Source organism: Protopterus annectens, chromosome 4.part0 (genome assembly GCF_019279795.1).
Source record: "Protopterus annectens isolate FY-2018-M chromosome 4.part0, PAN1.0, whole genome shotgun sequence".
In the NCBI taxonomy this organism is placed as follows: domain Eukaryota; kingdom Metazoa; phylum Chordata; order Ceratodontiformes; family Protopteridae; genus Protopterus; species Protopterus annectens.
The window spans coordinates 233771692-233791731 of NC_056733.1; the positions used below are offsets into that span (position 1 = coordinate 233771692).

Below are 20040 nucleotides of genomic sequence, written 5' to 3' on the forward strand. Positions count from 1 at the left end.
TTTTTCTGGCACAAACTGATATGCCATGCGGCAAAACTGGTTTGCAGGTGATATTCTCTGCCATTAAAATCCTTACTCTGCTTCTGCTTGCTGATTTTATTGAGCGCTGGAGGTGGTTGTTTGAACTAGATAGCTCTCTCTCTATACATATATATATATATATATATATATATATATATATACATATACATATATATATATATATATATATACATATACATATACATATATATATATATATATACATATACATATATATATATATATATATATATATATATACATATATATACATATACATATATATATATATATATATATATATATATATATATATATATATACATATATACATATATGTATATATATATATATATATATATATATATATATATATATATATATATACACACACACACACACACACACACACACACACACACACACACACACACACACACACACATACACACACACATGTATATTAAGAAATTACCAGTTATGGTAATTGTAAGGGGATAGGTAAATACCAACAGTGGTAGTTTTGAAATGCACTAATACTGTAGGGTAAGGAAGGATAAATAGAATTCAATTTTCACAGGGCAAGGAAAGAAAAATACAAGTATTTAATTCACTTAATGCTCCAGAGCTCACACAGACGTCTGTATGTGAAGACTGCAAACAAAATCTGAGGTACGTTACAGGAATAGAGAATTACAGGTAAGGGAGAAGCTCAAGAGTTTCCAGCAGCCACGAGATGTAAAAAGCAGCCGGGTCAGATCTCAACCAAACTGTTGAGGAATGAATGAAAATTGACATCAGATCTTTCATTGTACTTTTGTACCACAAAAAGCATTTTTCACAATTTCTGTATTTTTTGCTCCTTTCCACTACTTTCCTGACCCCATGTGAAGGAGGCAAAAAAAAAACTTTGGTCCAGAGGCTCATTTAACGGCCATCCTTTGATTTTCAGGTAGGAGTTAAATCCCTAGCTAGACATGTCAAGTCATAAAACAGCCAGACAGCTATCATAGATGCATTTAACACAGTGTAGCATAATGGAGTTTAGCAGGGCACTATTCAGCTACATCAGATTGTGGGTGTGTGTTTTGGAAACCTCTGTTCTACAATGTTAATTTGACAGCACCATGTCGGTTTTTAGTAGCCAGCATTTGTTTTTTAGCAGCCAACTAGTCAATGGCTGTAGCAACAAGAATGAGAAATGTGTAAACATTCCACCCAAATCTAACCAGTAGCTATCTCTGGCACGTTTCCTAACATGGACTTTGATCTTCCTGATGCACTCAAGATGACAATGACTGGAGTGGCCAACAGATTCTTGTAAATATTTGAATTGCTCCTGCACTGCAGCAGTCTCGCTTCCTTGTTATGGTGGTTGGCTATTAGGTTCCAATCAGCAACTTTCAAACATCCTGAACACCTTTATTACTGAAAGTGTGCCATCTTGGGCATCCTACTAAGTATATTTTATAGGATCAAGTTAGGGATTACCCTGGAAGACTCTTCCTTTTGGGGAGGGGGTGCCTGAATATATAGATTATGGGGAGGGGGTGCCTGAATATAGATTAATGTTAGTATTTTAACTGACTGGGATAATTAGTGTACTGAGAAGGCAGTCTTCCTCTATGCAGTAGTTTGACTCAAGTGAAAATTTAGGATATAGAATTCTCTCTCACTCAGGTGAGAGGAGTCACCCCAGACACAGAGGGGGTCTGTCAGACTGGGGGTGTCAGAGGAGAATGTGGATCCTCTGCCTCAGTGCCACATTAATTTTTGTCAGAAGGCTGGATGCACCAGATTTCAATGCCTGCTTTAGACTTTCTCAACAGAAAGTATAAAATTGTTTCTCCTCCTGTATTCAAGTTTGTGCTACAAGACTTTGCAAGAAGTCTGGTTTCTGGAAATGCAAGAGACAAGACTGTCATTTTTTGGGCAGCAGGGAACCAGTATACAGCTGTGACAAAGCAAGTCTGGAATTGCTGGATGTGTCTGCATAACGCTGTAAGCACTGAATGGGGCATTGACAGCCGGGTACACCGTACAAGAAAATGTATTAGGTGGAGGAAAATGACAAACCCTCACCTCTCCAGAAATAATACCTTCAGGTTATTTCAAGACCGACAAGTTCACAGAGGCCTTTCACTCTACTGCTTGTGCATATCCTGGCTGTTAGCTTCTTATGCATTCTCTTGACAACTCAGCTTCTTACACATTCTCTGAAAACTAAGAGCCCCTACTTGTGCTTGCTGTGAAGGACTATCCCTCTAATACAGAAGTGGCTGCTCCTACAGCCAAAGGCTTCTTATTCTCTAGAACGTACTCCATCAAGGTTTGTTATCTTCATAGTAAGGTCTTTGTACTTTAAATTCAAAGCTTGCACTCACTATCAGAAGCGTTAAAGCAGAAAAAAATAAGGATGCTCCTTTGATGGCATCTCACAATCACAAGAGCACTCAGTTGTGACCTTTCCCCAGGACATCAGCCTCAAAGAGCTCAAAAACTGCAGTCATAAAACATCCAAGAGGCAGAAACAGCAAAACTCCAGAGTATAGACCATTCCCCAGATGGATTCTCATGGTACTGCAGGCTACCAAGTATCAATGCACTTGCTTCTAAAATCTTTCATGCAACAAAAATAAGACTGCATAACTCTCTTATCTCTATCTCACATTTGATTTGCATTGGGAGACGATATTCCAGAGTGAGACACACCCAAAAGCTCTACAAGTCAGACTGGACATTTGAACATCTGCACCTACAGTTCATCTCCCACATATGACCGATACTACTGCAGTAATCCTTAGTATGAACACTGGGTCTTTACCTGTAAATCAAAGACCACCACCCATTCCCTGAACTAGACATCTGCGTATTCATCCACACTGTTATAAACTAACACCTTTAAACATAAAAATACCATGCAAAAACTTGGAAGACTCACTTTTAAGGACTCCACCCATCTGAAATCCAGCTGATCCACTGACAAGAAGTGGGGTGTCAAAACAAAAGCTGGTCTGCGAGCTAAAAATAGAGCAGAACCATAGAAGGATTCCTTTACTGCAACCAGGTTTAGTGAAGCTTGGTTAAACACATCATGCCATTCCATCTGCAAGAAATAAATCAGATAACAGATATTAGAAAAAAGTCCAATACTATGAGGCTCAGCTCAGCTTTGTACCTTGTTCTTCTGCAAACGTAATGCTACAGATGTTTTATTAAGAGACACTCCCTGCGATTCCATATACAATGTACTTTTTGTATTACTTTAAGGGCAAAAGGACTCCACCTCATTCTTGCCTTTTTAACAAGCGGCACAACAGGAGATGGGAATAGTTTCCTCTGGCATTTTGCCATTCTTCCTAACCCCAACATACCAGGCTGATAACCATTAACTACCATGGGCACACCTTGGTAAAACAACCCACACAGATAGCCCCAAAACATACAAGCTTGGTGTGTTTAATGGTGGCTGATACCATCCTTATTAGATTATCTACTTCACTGATGTTAGTCGGTGCAATGTCAACAAGCTCTACCACACTTTAGGTTTCTACAACAAACTTCCTGCAGAACAAAAAATATATTCCTGAATGCTATTTTTTTGGGGGCAAGAAAGAAGACCCATAAATGTCCACAGAGTTGAACTAAGCACTTTTGTGCCACTGAACACTGGAGAGTCATAAAAAATGTAATTTTCTTGGATTAAATAAAAGAAATGGCGCCAAAATCATACAATGTAAAACAAAAATTATATAGATAAAAAGTGCATTATATTAAAAAATCAAACATAACATGTATTACATTACCAAAATTCACTATATAATCATTTTAAAATATATTAAACAAACATGTATGTATTATAACTACGTTTAAGTTATGACCCAGGATTGTTAACATATTGGCTCTCACTTTAAGACTGCCAACAGAAACTCATTAATACCTGGAGCAGTTCTAACATTAAGAATCCACCAATATAATTATCTGTTCCAATGTAAGCTCCCAAATCCAGCCCCCCCCCACCACAACTGGGGGTGTTCTCTTTTCCACTATGAAAAAAGAAAATTTCCTAAAATATTTGGAACTGACAGAAATGTCTATACAAAGTATTGGCAGTATAACCTTTCCAAATAGCATATACATGTTGGAAAACTCTAGTTTTCAAAGGGCCCCCCATTTTGCCCACATAAATGCGGGACACACAGAACATAAAGCTATACAGACAACTCCTCTGAGGTTACAATCTTAAGCACCAGTAAGGGAAACTAGTCTAGGAAAGCTGGTAGTAATAATAAAGTACCAAGAAAAATACATCTCATTGCTTACAGGCTCCACACTTTCTACAGCCTCATCTTTTTAATAGGGGTTACTGTTTTGGAATTGTTCCTTTCCAAAACAGTCTTAAAAATGAAAAACATTTCATGGTGCTAAAAAAAATCATACAATGTAAAAAAACATTAGAGATAAAAAGGGGATTATATTAAAAATCAATCCATTACCACAGTTCATTATATAACCATTTTAAATGTATTAAAATGGTTATTCAAGACAACATAAAGTGAGAGTCTGGTATTCCAATACAAAAATATTTCATCAACCCTCTTCCTCATTGGACAGCCAAACAAGTACCCTCACCATAATCTGCATTTAGCGGGTAGTTAATCATTAATAGTAAAACTAGCTCTCATATAGTTTAAGGTTGCATGAATATGTGATGCACCTTTTCAAAGGACAATACACAGCAAACCACACAGAAATTAGACTGCTACAAACATACCCCTGTTTAAGTACATAAAAACTTAGGGTGGGTAGGGCAGCAGTACATACTACCCACATTAGAATACACCATAAAATTCCACTGCCAATTATGAGTGGACAGGTGATCTGCTGTGGCAACCCCTAACCGGGAAAAAGCCAGAAGACTAATTCCCTTAATACAACAACTTTTATATCAACATGCATTTTGTGTATAAATATGCAACCCTAATGTCTCTGGCATTATTCATTTGCCAGAAAAAAAATAATAAAAGGGACAGGGCGAAAGAGGAGGTAAAATCAGGAACTGAGGGGTATGGTTCTCTGTGGCATCTCACATCTTTGCTCAAGAATTCTAGACTTAGCCAAAAACAAAGGCCCAAAATCTAAGATAATTAATCTAATTCATTTAAAAAGTTAAAATGAGTTTTGCATCATACATTTTCAGAGCAAGTGTCATCTGTCATTACAGGCTTCTCTGCAAGCCTCAGTCACTTACCAGAAAAAACAAGGACCGAGGAAAGGTATGGTTCCCTGTAGTCACACCTTCAGCCCTATGCTGCTGCATACATTTCTGTGGCTATTTATCACTTAACACAATTGATCACCAGAAACTGTAGTCTGGGAAGGGGAGGAAGAATAGCTCTCAACTACTCCTAATTATGAAGGATGCTCGTTTTGAATGTTTAAGATCTTTCACACTCTTCTGCATTGAAAACATCTGTCATGCTTTCACGGTTTTAATTTCTTTAATAAACACCCACAGTAAATACTGAACCACATCAACTTATCAAAACAGCCTTTCAACAAGTAAACCACATTGGATGCTGGAGTGGACTTCCTTCCTGAAGTATTCCTATGTTCCACACAGAGTTATAGGAGCAGTTGGTGGAAAAAGCTATCAGGCTTAGGCTGACTGCATTAAAGTGATAACGTTGTGGCTTGGTGGGGATGGAGACAGAGACAGAAGTATACTGGTCATGTTTAGGAACATTTTTGTTTTACAATTATTTATTTTCTTGTTGTACACCTCATGGCAAAGTTGCACGTGATTTTTCAAAAAATAAATAAGATTAGTGTATTGTGACCAAGTTTTACTGTTAACTCAGTTTTTCTCCAACCCCACCCACTATGTCAAAAGTGCTGAACAGATATTTGCATACAACTGCAAAGCATCAATGGTAATTAAAATAACTTACCTTCACAGAGGAGCTTGTCTTATTTATATTGATGTTTCACTACTATAGAATCATGTAGTAAATTTCAATGAAGTGTTCCACCTGCAAGAATTGGTCGAGATTCCCTTTCTAGTTAGAAAAACTACTTCTGATGCACTTATTTTATTAATTTATTCATTCACATTTGATTACTGGGAAAGTCTGACTAGGTCCAGAGGTACCAATTTTCATTAGAGAGGCAGGGAGAAAAGCTTCAGCAAAATTTAGACAGAAAATTACAATGGTGTCATCAGTAAAGTTCTGTATGTACAGATCAGGATACATGCATTAAGAAAACAGTGACAGATAAAGAACTTCCAAGATGGCTGCACACTGAGCAACATCACAACTTCAGCTCTCCCAGTATGAAAACAGAAACTGAGAAAATGAAGTGCCATTGATTTTTATTTTGGCAAGTGTCATTTACTGGCTTGTAAATTCACTGCTGGATGCCCGCAAAAGAGAAATTTGGAAAACCTGAACAAAAAAAAATCAACCAGAAAAGTTGGGGGGAAAAAAAACTTATCCAGAAAGGATTGCACAGCTGTTTAGTAAAAAGTAGCTCAAGCCTCAGCTTTGGTTCAACATACGGCTTCCAGTAATTTAGAAGAAAAATCAGATGTACTGATATGATTAAAATGAAACACTGAAGAACCATCTCAAACAACAAAAGGCTGGAAAAACAGAAGATGAACTGATAAAATGGTAAAAAAAAAAAAATCACAAGATGACATGGAGAAAAAGCTGCATGACTAAAGTTTCTCAAGAAAAGGTTTAAAAAATAGAGTTAGAAGAGAAAGCCCAGGATTTTCTGCTGTACCAGCAAAACTGGAACAGACTATTAATGTTATGAAAGTTCAAATAAGCAGTTGGGACTGGTGCTCCACAAAAGAATTTAACAGAAAGAACACACAGAATTTGTTAATTGAAAGAGCGCACACAGTTTATGCTCCAAACTTGGCCACGAGAAAGCAGCCAAGACCTATATTAGCAATATAATTATACCAGCAGAAAGTGTTGATCCGACAAAACTGTAGCAGAAGGGTAAAATACTAAAAATCAGAGACAGTAGTGTGTGTCTGTAAATAATGATTATTCACTGTACACTAGGCAGAAGAGAAATAAATTTAACCCAGCTAACAGATTGTTGAGAGGCAGGTGAGAGATTCAAGCTGCTGTATCCACCTGTACCCAGAGTACTTTTTTCCATATAGGATAAAAGTCATTTTTTGATGCAGAACAGGCTGAGGAGGAAAAAGTCTATCCAAAGAGTCAGCAAGCAGAAGGGGACTCCGCTTCTCATTCTTAAGATTCACAGGCAGGCTTTGCCAATGAAACCTTTTCCAATGTTCCAAATGAAAATGCTTGTCAGCCAGAAAAAAGCAAATGAGTTGACTACAACCAGCAGTACCTTGGTCTTGAAACACAGTCTGGTATTTGGAGATGGAGATTAGCAGGAAGGCAACCAGCAGCTCTGAAACTAGTGAATAAATGGAAGACTATACAGCATTTACACATTTGTGAAATATGGTTTTGCAAGAAAAAAGTGGCTGAAAAACACAGGACTTCTATTGACTTTGTTCAAATTGTGTTTGGACTGTAAAGAACATACTAAATCTTTTCATAAGATAAACATGTTGTATACATTAACAGTTTTGTGTAGTTGGGTATTTTTAACTTGGGGCAGGGGAGACTTTTCCGTGACTGTTGTATGCTTTAAAGTAAGTATTTTTAGTTGTACAAAACAGGTTTTACAGTACAGCAAAAAAAAGCTGGATAAAAGTTTAATGTTCATATGCTGCGAGTGTAGGCTGCTGGGGTGGGGTATAAGTGTATGAATTATATCGTATGTAGAAGGATATTTTCTGTTTTACAAGGGTGAATGCCTAGATTACTACCCTTGTTCTCAAGCTGTAACAGGTGGTTTGGTATGCATGTAGGTTTTAAAAATAAAACTATGAAAGCCATGAAAATACTAAACTTCTTACAACTGCAAAAAGATTAGCTTGTTTTCCACTGGCAAAGACGTATTGCTGAGTACATTTCCATGGAGACAAGCTGTCTGCAGGCAGAAACAGTTAATTTTGAGAAACCAGAGCATTCTTTAATGAGGAAAATGCAAAATTTAAAGGTACAATGGCAGAAAGTTCAGCAAAATTAAATTTGAAATTAAGGGACTTGAATACTCTAATTCAATTAATATTACAGAGTACAATTTATTTATTTTTAAAGAAAGCTAGTGCACTTTTTCTTGGATCTAAAAAAAAGTTACACCTTACCATAACATTCCATCTGTGCTGTTGAGCTTCACTACTCCTTAGCTGTGTGTGTGTGTGTGTGTGTGTGTGGGGGGGGGGGTGTCAGTTCGGCTCGGAATCAACTCTTCCATTTATTTCAGCTCGTGCCTTCCAAACTCTCAAGCTAGGCTTTTATCCATAATACTCCTCTCAAAATTACCCCAGATCGAGTTTGCCTAAATTAGTGGCAGACGAATAGCCAAACAGGAAGACACCATATGTGTCCCCCAATATGAAGCCAGTCCTGGGAGAATTTGATCCACTACATCTCAGGCTGGGGGGACAGAGGGAGGGGATGTCAAAGATTGAAGATAAACACATGGAACATTATGTCAAGACAACTTCTTTATCCGATGTTGTCAATCTTCACGTAATCCTTGACTGTGGGACAGTCCCCAGCTACCTAAATCTTGGGAGATGTCATGGGAAGAATATTCCTGAGCACCAAACAGAATGATGACCGCCCCCTAAAGACTTGATCCAGTTTGTAATGAGTGAAAGTTATGAGAAGACGCCATGTGGCTGCTGCACAAATGTCATCTAGAGAGACTTTGGCATAAAAACTGCAGATGTTGCCACCGCTCTAGCTGAATAGGCCTTTACTGGGCATGAAAGGTGGAGCCCTTTCGACTGATAAATGTGATACAGTCTCTAAGCCATTTTTGTCAAGTAACCTTTGAAACAGGATTACCTAGAGAGGAAAAGGCAAACAATTGGTCAGATTTTTGGAAATCTTTTGGTCTGTGAAGATAAAAACGTAGCCATCTGTGGACGTCTAATAAATGGAGTACTCCCCTTTTTAGGAAAAATTAGGGAAAAAGACCAGTAGCTGAAGTGTCTGATTGATATTAGATTCTGAGACTACTTTTCGTAAAAAGGATAGATTAGTCCTAAGGGAGACCCTGTCTTTGTGAAATATTATGTAGGGTGGTTTGCAGGACAAGGCCTGTATTTCAGATACTCTTCTGGCAGAAGTGAAAGCCACTAAAAATAGTTTTCCAAGTCAGAAATTTTAAGTCACAAGTAGCTGATGGCTCAAAAGGAGACAAAGTGAAGACCTAGTGTTACATCCCACAAAAGAATGGGTTCTTTAAATAGTCTTAACATTAGAGATCCATTTAAAAAGGCTTTACAAAGTTTGTGTGACATAAGGGATGACCCATCAAATCCCATATGGAAGTTTGAGATGGTCTCTAGATGGACCAACTGTGGTAGAAGAGCCAGACTGATAAAGGTTGGACAAAAAATCCAAAACTTTGTGAACAAGGATCACAAGGCTCAAGTTTGTTCATAAGGGCACAACCTGCAAATTTTCCCCCATTTACTTTTGATACAGTTTCCCAGTTGAAAGTTTTTGATGGGCCACAATGATTTGACAGGAGAGGAAAGGGAAGGATGCCTGGCAATCATGGGAACTGGAGAAGCCACACTGTAAGCTTGAGATGCAGGTTTGGATGAACCCATACCCTCCAGATGAGACAGCAGATCTGAAGCTGGGTCCAGTATCCATGGTTCCCGAAAAAGATGAGGCCAAAGGAAAGGAAACCAAACTTGTCGAGGTCAAAAGGGGACAATGAGGATTACTAAATTCTCTGACCTCTTGGCTTTCTTTAGAAACTGGGATATGAAAGGAGTCAGGGGAAAGGCATAGCGAAGACAGAGGGGCCAATCGTGGAGAAGAGCGTCACTGGGTGACTCCCCCCCCCGGGGGGGGGGGGAGCAATTAGGGCAAAGTAACTACTGCATTTGTTCAGAGGAGCAGCAAAAAGATCGCAGCAAGGTTGAGCCCAGTAATGAAAAATCTCTTTCACCACCACAGGACTGAGACCACTCATGAGGCATGCGAATGGCTCTGCTCAGCTTGTCCGCTATCACTTTGAAGATCCCCAGAATGTGAGTTGCTGTGAGAGAGAGCTTCGAAGAAATTACCCATTGCCCAACTCTGAGGGCTTCTCGACACAAAGCGTAAGATTTGGTGGTTCCCTCTTGCTTGTTGATATACCAAACTACCAACATGTTGTCCTTTTGAATGACTACTGTTCCCAGAGAAAGGGCATCCTGGAGTGCTTGCTATGCTAACAGCACTGCCCTCATCTCTAGAACACTGATGTGCAAGTTGGCCTCCAGTTGGGACCACATGCCTTTGACTGTCCTTCTCAGATAATGCCCCCCACCCTAACTGGGAAGCATCCATGGTCACGGTAGCTTGGGGCTGTGGACGAATGACTGGTCAGCCAGAGAGAATCTCATTGGAATGGAGCCACGAAGGATCCTGTTTGCAGCGATTGGTAATCGTGATTAGATAAGATGCTGGTTGATGCAGAGACCACTGGGAGGCAAATAACCACTGCAGGGTTTGCATGTGATATCTTAAAGGAACAAGAGTGATCGAGGCCATTGAGCCTATTGTAGGACTAAGCTGGCTGAAACCCTTCTGCTTTGGATAATTTGGCAGACTTGAGATCTAATCCTTTGCAGTCTCTAGTGGAAGTGAAGCAATTCATGTAAGTGTCTAAGTGGGCCTCAATGAATTCCAATTATTGAGAAGACTGTAAATTTTACTTTTCGCAATTTATTGTATTGCCTAGAAATGCATAAAGATGCCCAGAGTAATCTCTTGCCTGTTCTGATGCCTGGTGGTAATGGTGAAGAGCCAGTCGAGGTATGGAAAAACTTGAAATTCTTGCAGTCCGAGATGTGCTGCAACCACGGCCATGAATTTGGTGTACACCCTGGGGGCTAAGGCGAGTCCAAAGGGTGGTGCTCTGAACTGGAAATGACTGGCTCTCAGTCAGAAGTGCAGGACCATCTTGGAGGTTTTGTCTATTTTTATGTGGCAATACACATCCTGGTGGTCTATAGAGCACATACAATAGTCTTTTTCCAAGAAGGAAAGTATCGACAGACGGTCTGGAAATTTGGTTTGCTGAACTGTCTTGTTGAACTGGCTGAGATCCAAGATGGGTCTCCAGACCCCTGTTTTTTAGGGCACCAAAAAGAACCTAGAGTAAAACCCAAATCTTATTGGCTCTGGTGAGAATTTTTGGATGACTCTTGTCGAGCAGTCTGCATTTTTATAACTACTGCTTCCCTGTGACTAGGTGGAACACCAGTGAGTCTTTTGGGGTTTTGCATGTATAGATAGTGGGATTTTATCACCTCTGGATATTATTCCCTGCATCCATCTGTCCAAAACTATAAGTTGTCAGGTGGGCTGGTGCAGGGATAGTATAGTCAAACTGCCTCCAGAGGATGGCAATTGGGCCTCCCTTCAGGGGTGATGACAGGAAGTGCCAGGGAAAGAATCCCTGCAGGCCACTTCTGCCTCTGGGTTGACATCTTCCATTACTTCCCCCTCTGCCCCGGGGAAGTCCTTGCCAAGTGAATCCTGTAAAGGCCCTTGGGATTTTTTAAGCCATAGTCACCCACTTCTTTGGTTTCCAAAGTAAGGCCTCAGAGGAGTGGAGAAATTTACACCTATGGCAGACAAGAGTCTTCCCATCTTTCACATCTGGTGAGTGTGTAACTTTGGGGCCAAAAAAGATTATCCATCAAATGGAGTGTTGACAAATGACACTTCAAATGGCTCTGTAAAATCTCTCATGCGCATCCAGGAATGCCTTCTAATGGCCATGCCTGAACCCACCGCTCTTGTCGTCCCTTCAGCTGCATGGGCAATCAGCCTCATGGACGAGTTAGACATTGCTTCAAAGATTCCGAGCTGTGAAGCAACTTTGCCCTGCATCTCCTCAGCTACTGCACCTGAGAGGGTATCTGACAGCTCTCTGATCAGATCTCTCTGTAACCTTGTGAAATGTGCCATGTAATTCAGGGACCTGAGAGCAGAGGTCACGGAAACGTAAACATGCTTCCCAAACCTATCCATAGTCTTAGCCTCCCTGTTAGGAGGATGAATAGTCACACTTTACTCAGCAAGTTCCTTCTTTGTAGCTGCCACCATCACCATGGCGTCAACGGGTATGCCTTTTAACTAGTGTTTGTCCTTAGGGGCTGAAAAAATCCAATCAGGTCTCTTGGGGATCTGTTCGATGGAGTCTGGCATCTTCCACGCCTGTTGAGTGATCAGTTTAATGAGATCAGCAGTGGGTAAAAGATCCAAGAATTAGAGAGAGTTTGGCACGAAAAGCCTCCAGGTATATCAAATCCTTGGAAGAAGGCTGGAGGGAAAACTAGCCACCCCTGCTTAAAATTTTCCAGGATGTCCCCGAAGGAAAAATAATCAGGGGTGACATGGGGGAACCTTCTCCTTCAAAGTCAGTATCTTCAGTAAGAGACTCTTCTGGGGACTCCAAGTGCTTCCTCTTGCACTTTCTCTCTGCAGGTACTTCCTTGGGGGGATGCTCAGGGGATGTATCCGAAGAGGGAAACCACCAAGGTGGGTCTTTCCTGGGGCTTTTCTGCCCTCTGTCATGGGGATGAAACTGATGGGAGCTCCAGACAAGGGGATGTGGAGGAGATCTGTCCCAACAGGGATGGCAGAGAGAGTCCCCAATGGACAAGGCCTTCTCCATGATCCAGAAGGCTGGCCCTCCCATATAGGGATGGGAGCCCGGAACTGAAATAGACTCCTTCAAAACCAAGATCCCACCCCGCACTGAGGCAGCAACCCATTGAAACAGAAGCCTGGGGTTGATCCTACAAAGGCTGAAGCACCAAGGGTAGTGGACGGCTCCAAAGTTAAAGAAGCCAATCCATGCACCTTGGAACTAACCAAGGAGTCTCGACACCATGAGGCCTCTGGTGCCAAAAAGTCGGAGGAACTCAAGGAAGCTTTTGGTACCCGAGATGAAGTTGCTACTGGAACGGAGGTCTGTCTCAAAGGGAGTTGGAGGAGGAACAGGTGGTGTCATAGTAGGACTGGTTCTGACACCAGCGTGGCTAGGAACCGAAGACAACCCCCTTGCTGTCAGGAGCTGATCCACTAGTCTCGTGTCTGCCTCAGAGAGAGACTCTTGGAGGACCAAACTGATGCAGTTGATGGAGACCTTGAGGGCTTAACATCGCTGAAGGGGCTAAGAGGTCTAACCTTAAAAGGATTAATTAAGGGAGAGTACCTGGATCTCGGTACAGAGATAAACTGTGGTTGTTCTGGTACCGGACTTTGCTAGTGCCGAGGAAGCTAAAATTAGCTCTGAAGTTTTTGTTGGTGTCGAATCATGTGCACCTTTCGGTGCCATGGAACTCACTGGCACCAAAGGGTGCTCTGAAGCCTTCTTAGGCGGTTCCAAAACACTTGGAACCAAAGAAGGATGTTTCTTAGAGGAGGAGGAAGATGAGCTGGCTTCTCTTTTTGACACCGAAATGGTCTCTTCAAAGCCTCTCTTTAAAAGGGCTTTCAGAACGAGCTTGTTCTTACATTCCGTAAGTGTCCTGGTAGAGAAAGCATGACAAATCAAACAGCTCTCTTGTAAATGAACTTTGCCTAAACAGTATACCTGTCCAAATTATGCATTTTACCCTGACATTTAAGATGACTCTTAAAACCTGAGGTACCTTTGGAAGATTTGGCTGAACACTCAGCCTTTTCAGCCATAATAAAAAAAGTTTTAAATAGCCATACATACACAAAGCTGACAGGAGATATTTATTTTTTTAAGAGAAAATACCAACTATGGTAAAAAGAATACCTTAAAAAGGGAGTACCAACAATTGTACTAAGAAAGGACTACCAACGGTAGAGTAGAAAGTCACACACGGAAATTAGCTAACGAGAGAGTGGGTAGAGAAAAAGCCATTCTGGAAGACAAAAGACCTAATCAAGAGAAAATTAGGGGAAAAGGCTATTTTTAAGAAAAGAAAATCTTCTTAAGCCAAGGCTTGAGAGTAGTTGAACACGTCTGACACGAAGCGGCAAACGAGATCAGAGGTAATTTTGAGAGAAGCATTGTGTAAAAGTACAGCTCAAGAGTTTGGAAGGAGCGAGCTGAAATAAATGGCCGAGTTGGTTCAGAGGCTCGGAACAGAGCCTCCACACAGTCAAGGATTACATGAAGATGTACGTCAGATGTTAATGTTTTCTGAAAGCATACAAGCTGTTTTTCATACCTGACAGGAGAACAGAGAAAAAACAGACTGCAATTTGTGCATTTGGCAGCACAGGCTGCAGCATATGCTTCAACATGGGTAACCTTAATTTATATTAGATTAATGCCTGTATGTGCAGTTGGCAATTGTTCCCTTCTGAAGAGTTCAGCTTCACGTTTTGAAGATGTACATCATTGTGTGAGTTTGTTCCAGGTTAATAAGAGAACGGTGTGTTTTGTATTTAATTTTTTTGTTTGAGGGTTTCATTCAGTCTTGAAAATGTGACCGGTTCAAATGGAGGTAAGAAGCAAATGTACAAAAGATCAGTATGTTAAACATTAGTACATGTACATAACACAAAAGCTGGAAATAAACATTAAATAAAAAAATGCACATATAATAGGTGGGAACAATAGCTTTTTATCATGACTGCTATCTTGTCCATATTATCCTGGAATGTGAAGAGTCTTACAGGTATAGATAAAGGAAAGAATATGGAATTATATTAAGAAATACAGAGTGCAAATGGCAACACCGCAGGTGGCACATTTGGAATGAAATAAGCATGTGTATTTGATAGAGGATTTCAGTATGGATATTCAGCAGAATATCAGGGACAGAGAAAGGGGGAGTAATTATAATAATTGCATACAGGGCTCCAATAGTGATAAAAGAGTGGAAAAGAAAAGTGTGGTAGTAACCACCTGTTGCCAAGGGAGGATTACAATGGCATGTATTTATATTCCACTGAAAACTATTATGGAACTTAAAAGTTTTTGGGAGAAATAATCGCCTTTCAGCAGGGGATATTTATAGGCGGGGACTGGAATTTGGTTTGCAATTGTGCGGATGCTTCAGGGGGGAACCTAAAAGGAACACTAACAAAAAAGGGGTAGACTTCAGAAAAATATGAAAATATCTGGTATGGAAGATGTGAATTCAGGAACATATTCCCCAAGGTACAATAACTTGGCTAGACTAGAGTGAAACTGTATTTCATGGGAACACGTGTATTTAAATAGAAAGCTTCGACACATCCAATAACTATTTCTGATCATGCACCAATAAAAACTGAGATAAAAATGCAGGATAATGAAAAAAATAAAATGCTGGTGCCTTTCCTCCTAACTTGTTAAATGGGAATTTAAGGAATGGGTAGTTGAAATTGAGAGTTATTAGGGAAGTCAGAAGTATCTTCAGAAGTTATAGCTAGTAACTGAGATAAAGTGAAAATGGAGTTTAAAAACAGGGTTGAAATAAGAGAAACTTATTTATTGATATTGGTTTACTGAGAAGGTCCAATGGGCAAGAGCCCATTTTCAGTGGAGGCCCAGGGAGAAAAGCTCCAATTGCATATTAAATTATATTTAGCACCGGAATGGGTTACAGAGTTACAAAGTTTCTAACAGTACAAAAATATAAGGAGACAATGACAAATAAGAAAATGTTTAATTTTAAACAAAGTCAAGTCAGTTTTGCTACAGAGATAATGACCTTGATAGGTTGACAAGTTAAAGCAGCAATGATAAAATGTAGATGGTTACATTTAAACATGTAGTAGAGAAGCAACAGAAATTACTTAAGAGGGGCTGACAAAGGTTAAGCTATTGCAGAAAGTACAGTTTTGTACCTACCATAAATGTAGATGTTCGAGTGTACACCCTGCTGCAGTCATCACACTTGGGTTATCCTGCCGTCAGGCGGACCCGCAGTCGGCTGGAATTCCAAAGTCTTGGTCCGGCGTCGGTTGCTGTCGCTTCTTCCCTGACGTCAGTGCGCCAGGGGTATATATAATGCATCAAACGCCATTTTCTTCAGTTTTTCTTGCACCAGATGTCAGGTGCCCCCAAAAAGGTAGTCGGTAATTAGTACCAATTTAAGAAATTTTAGCACAAACACAAAATCCCTCCAGCTATAAGCAAATACATCAGGAAGGTATTGTAGCGATTTAGCCAGTTAGATCAGAGGGTATGGAGGGAGGGTAAACTGGACTGCAGCAGGGTGTACACTCGAACATCTAGATTTATGGTAGGTACACAACTGTACTATGTTCATTGTGTTACCCTGCTGCAGTCATCACACTTGGGTAGAATCCCAAAGCTAAGGATGGGTGGAGGAGTCATAGAGGGTTAGAGGAGACTAGAAGGCCCTGCAGAACTGCAGTGGCGAAGCCAGCTCTAGTCTTAAGAGTAAAGTGGTAAGTGATCGTGTTTGGTAAAGGTGTGTACTGAACTCCAAGTTGCAGCTTCCAAAATCTCCTTGGTTGGAACCCCCCTGAGGAAGGCTGTAGATGTAGCTGTTGCCCTGGTAGAGTGGGGCCTAATGGTAGCAGGAACTGGTTTTCCATGATGGGTATAGCAAAAACGAATGCAATGTCCTATCCATTTGGAAATGGTTTGTTTTTATATAGCCTTCCCTTGTGAAGCTGTAGCATAGGATACAAAGAGCTGGTCAGACTTTCTGAAAACCTTAGTTTTATCCAAGTAGTAACGAAGTTGCCTGTGAATGTCCAAGGAATGCAAGAGTCTTTCTCCTTTGTTCTGTGGATTTGGGAAGAAGGTGGGTAAGTGGATGGTTTGATTTAAAGCCACACTGGAAACCACCTTAGGCATGAAGGAAGGATTAGTTCACAGAGAAACTCCATCTTGATGGAAAATGAGGAAAGGTTCCACTGCCATTAGTGCCTGCAGCTCTGAGACTCTTCTAGCTGAAGTTATTGCTAGCAGCAGGGCAGTCTTCCATGATAGAAACTGTAGATCTGCAGAGAAAGCTGGTTCAAAGGGAGGTAGCCTAAGTTTTTCCAGAACAAAATTGAGGTCCCATATTGGTGTAGGTGCTCTCCTGGAGGGCCTAATGTTTTTTGCCCCTCTGAGGAACTGCCTTAGAAGTGGATGTGAAAATAAGGGTGGATCAGTGTTGTAGTGGGCTGAAATAGCTGATGCATGGATTTGCAACATCTCAGTTAAATACTGTAGAATCTGAGGCATGTGAGGCTGAAGTGTGTTTTGGCCTTTAGCTTGGTTCCAGGTGCAAAACCTTTTCCATTTGTCCGAGTAGGCCTTCCTGGTGTTGGGCCTCCTAGCTTCCAGAATAACATCCATAACTGCTTGGGAAAGAGGAGCTGGCTGGATGCTTAGGTGATTTGCCATGCAGCTAGATTTAAGGTTTTGAGCTGGCTGTGAAGAATCTGATTGTTCTGCTGTGTGAGCAAATGGGCAATTTGTGGTAAAATCCAAGGTGGGCCCTGGGCCATATTCCTCAATAGTGGGTACCAGTGCTGGCGTGGCCAGTCTGGGGCTATGAGTATCAGTCGTGGTCTCTCCTTTCTGACTTGCAGAAGCACCTTTGTGAGGAGAGGCAATGGAGGGAAGGCATATACTGTGTCAGGTTTTTCCAATTGAATGAGAGTGCGTCCACTTTCCAAGCTTGATGGTGAAGTGTCCTTGTACAAAATTTTGTTAGTTGATAGTTTTGAGGACTGGCAAACAGGTCTATGTCTGGAAGGCCCCATTTTTGAGTTATCATTGCAAATACTTGTGGATCCAGTTTCCACTCGTGGGGATCCATGATGTTTCTGCTGAGGTCGTCTGCCAATGTGTTCTTTTTTCCTGGCAGGAACTGAGCTTGTAACTGAACTTGGTAAGCCAGAGCTGGTGTTCCACAAGGTCATTGCTTGCCTGCATAGAGGGTAGGAGTGTGTACCCCCTTGTTTATGTACCACATTACTGTGGTGTTGTCCGTCCTTATTGTAAGTTGTCCTGGATGTAATAGGTGCTTGAAGGCTGTCAGAGCATTCTGTACATCTAGCATCTCTTTTTGATTGATGTGCAGATTCCTTTGATCTGCAGTCCATACTCCTTGAACGCACTATCCAGCCATGTGTGCCCCCCAGGCGTAGTCCGATGCATCTGTTGTCAGTTTGCCTGGCTGGGGGAAAGGTGAAAGGCTGACCCTTGTTGAGGTGACATGCCTGTGACCACCATAGAAACTCCTGTTGTAGGCAGGGAATGAGAGATATCATTGTGTCCAAGCTGTGGCTGTGTTGAGACCATACGCTTTTTAGGTACCACTAATTTCCTCATATACAGCTTTGCAAATGGTATTAGTAGTATGCAAGATGCCATGAAGCCCAAGGCCTGCAGAATTTTTCTTGCAGGTAGTTGGGTCTTTGTTGCCATGGTTTTGAAATATTGAGTCAGCTGTAGTTTGTCTGGTATCAGATGAGCCTTCTGGGCCGTTGTATTCAAGCTGGCACCCAGGAATGTCATATTTTGTGAGGGTACTAGTTTTGATTTCTTTTCGTTTACTGTGTACCCCCAGGCAACTTAGAAGATGTTTTACAAAAGCCAGATGTAAGAGAATGTCCTTGCTTTCTGCTTGGATGAGGCAGTCGTCCAGGTATGGGCATATCTGAATTCCTCTGTCTGCAGTATGCAATTACTGGTGCCAGTCATTTTGTGAAGACCCTGGGCGCAGTAGATAAGCCAAAGGGCAGTGCAGAGAATTGGTAATGGGTTGAACCTGCAATGAAACGGAGGTATCTTCTGCAACTTTGTCTGATAGGGACATGCAGGTATGCCTCCTTGAGGTCCAACGTTACTAGCCATGCTTTCTTGCCCAACATGGGAAGAAGCTGCTGTAGTGTTAGCATCTTGAATTTGGGTACTTGTAAGAAGGTGTTTAGAATTGAAAGGTCCAGAATTGGTCTCCAGGCATTGTCCTTTCTGGGGACTAGAAAGAGTCTTGAGTAAAATCCTTGGCCTTGCTCCCGTGTAGGTACCAGTTGAATGGCTCTCATGTCCACGAGAGCTGTAATTTGTTTTTGTGCCTCTGCCCATTGATTTTGTGGCAGGTTTGGCATTCCTCTTTTCATTGGCAAGGTGTGAAAATGGAATTTGTATCCTCTTGAAATTATGTCTAGGACCCATTTGTCTAGGACCCATTTGTCCTTTGTGACAATGTGCCAGTTGTCTGAAAAAAGTGCGATTTTTCCTCCCAAGGGGGCTGCCAAGAGAGTGTTGCTTGGCCAGATGAGGTGCAAGTCATTGAGTTTGCCTTCTGGTAGTTTGGGACCTGTCTTCTCCTCCCTTCTGTGTTGCAGTGCCCCATTGTCGAGGTATGTATTGGGCTTGTGGTTGTCCTCTGCCTCTTGGACGTCTGTATTTACCCCTCTGTGGTCTGTCAGTAGCTGGAAAGGACCAATTTTTTGTTGGCCAATTTCTGCTGAAGCGAGGGGGCTGTACCTGTAGAAAATCTTTGACTGACTGCACTGATTTTGCCTTATCCTCCATTTTCTAAGACTTCTTCTGCTTTAACTCCAAAAAGAACATCCTGCTGTAAGGGAGCATCTAGAAGCTTTGCTTTAACATGATCAGGCAGAGTTTGTTCCTTTAACCAATAACATACCCAGTGACAGCTGCTCTGCAGGAAGCCTCCAAAGAATCAAACCCACATTGTAAAGTATGTTTGCCCACCTGTTCAGTTGCATGCAACAGATCCTGCATTTCTTTCAATTCAGACTGTTGAGGGAGTGTGCTCATTTTTTGTTTTAACTGAGACATTAAAAATTGCTGATATTTTAGCATGTGAAATTGGCAATTTAGTGCTCTCATAGCTAGAGTGGCTGAGGTGCAAACCTTTTTCCCCCACCTGTCCAGTGCTCTGGAGTCCCTTTCAGAGGGTATAGGATTTTTTGCCATAAAAGCCTT

The 20040-nt window shown here is 41.2% G+C and overlaps 1 protein-coding gene across 1 annotated transcript in view; it reads right to left on the reverse strand.

Moving 5' to 3' along the window:
• FASN (fatty acid synthase) overlaps positions 1 to 20040 on the reverse strand; it is a 1281817-nt gene that overhangs the window by 575075 nt on the left and 686702 nt on the right. The window contains exon 24 of the mRNA XM_044068230.1: positions 2963 to 3127. Coding sequence (XP_043924165.1) covers positions 2963 to 3127 — 165 coding nt within the window. The remainder of the gene's footprint in view (positions 1 to 2962; positions 3128 to 20040) is intronic.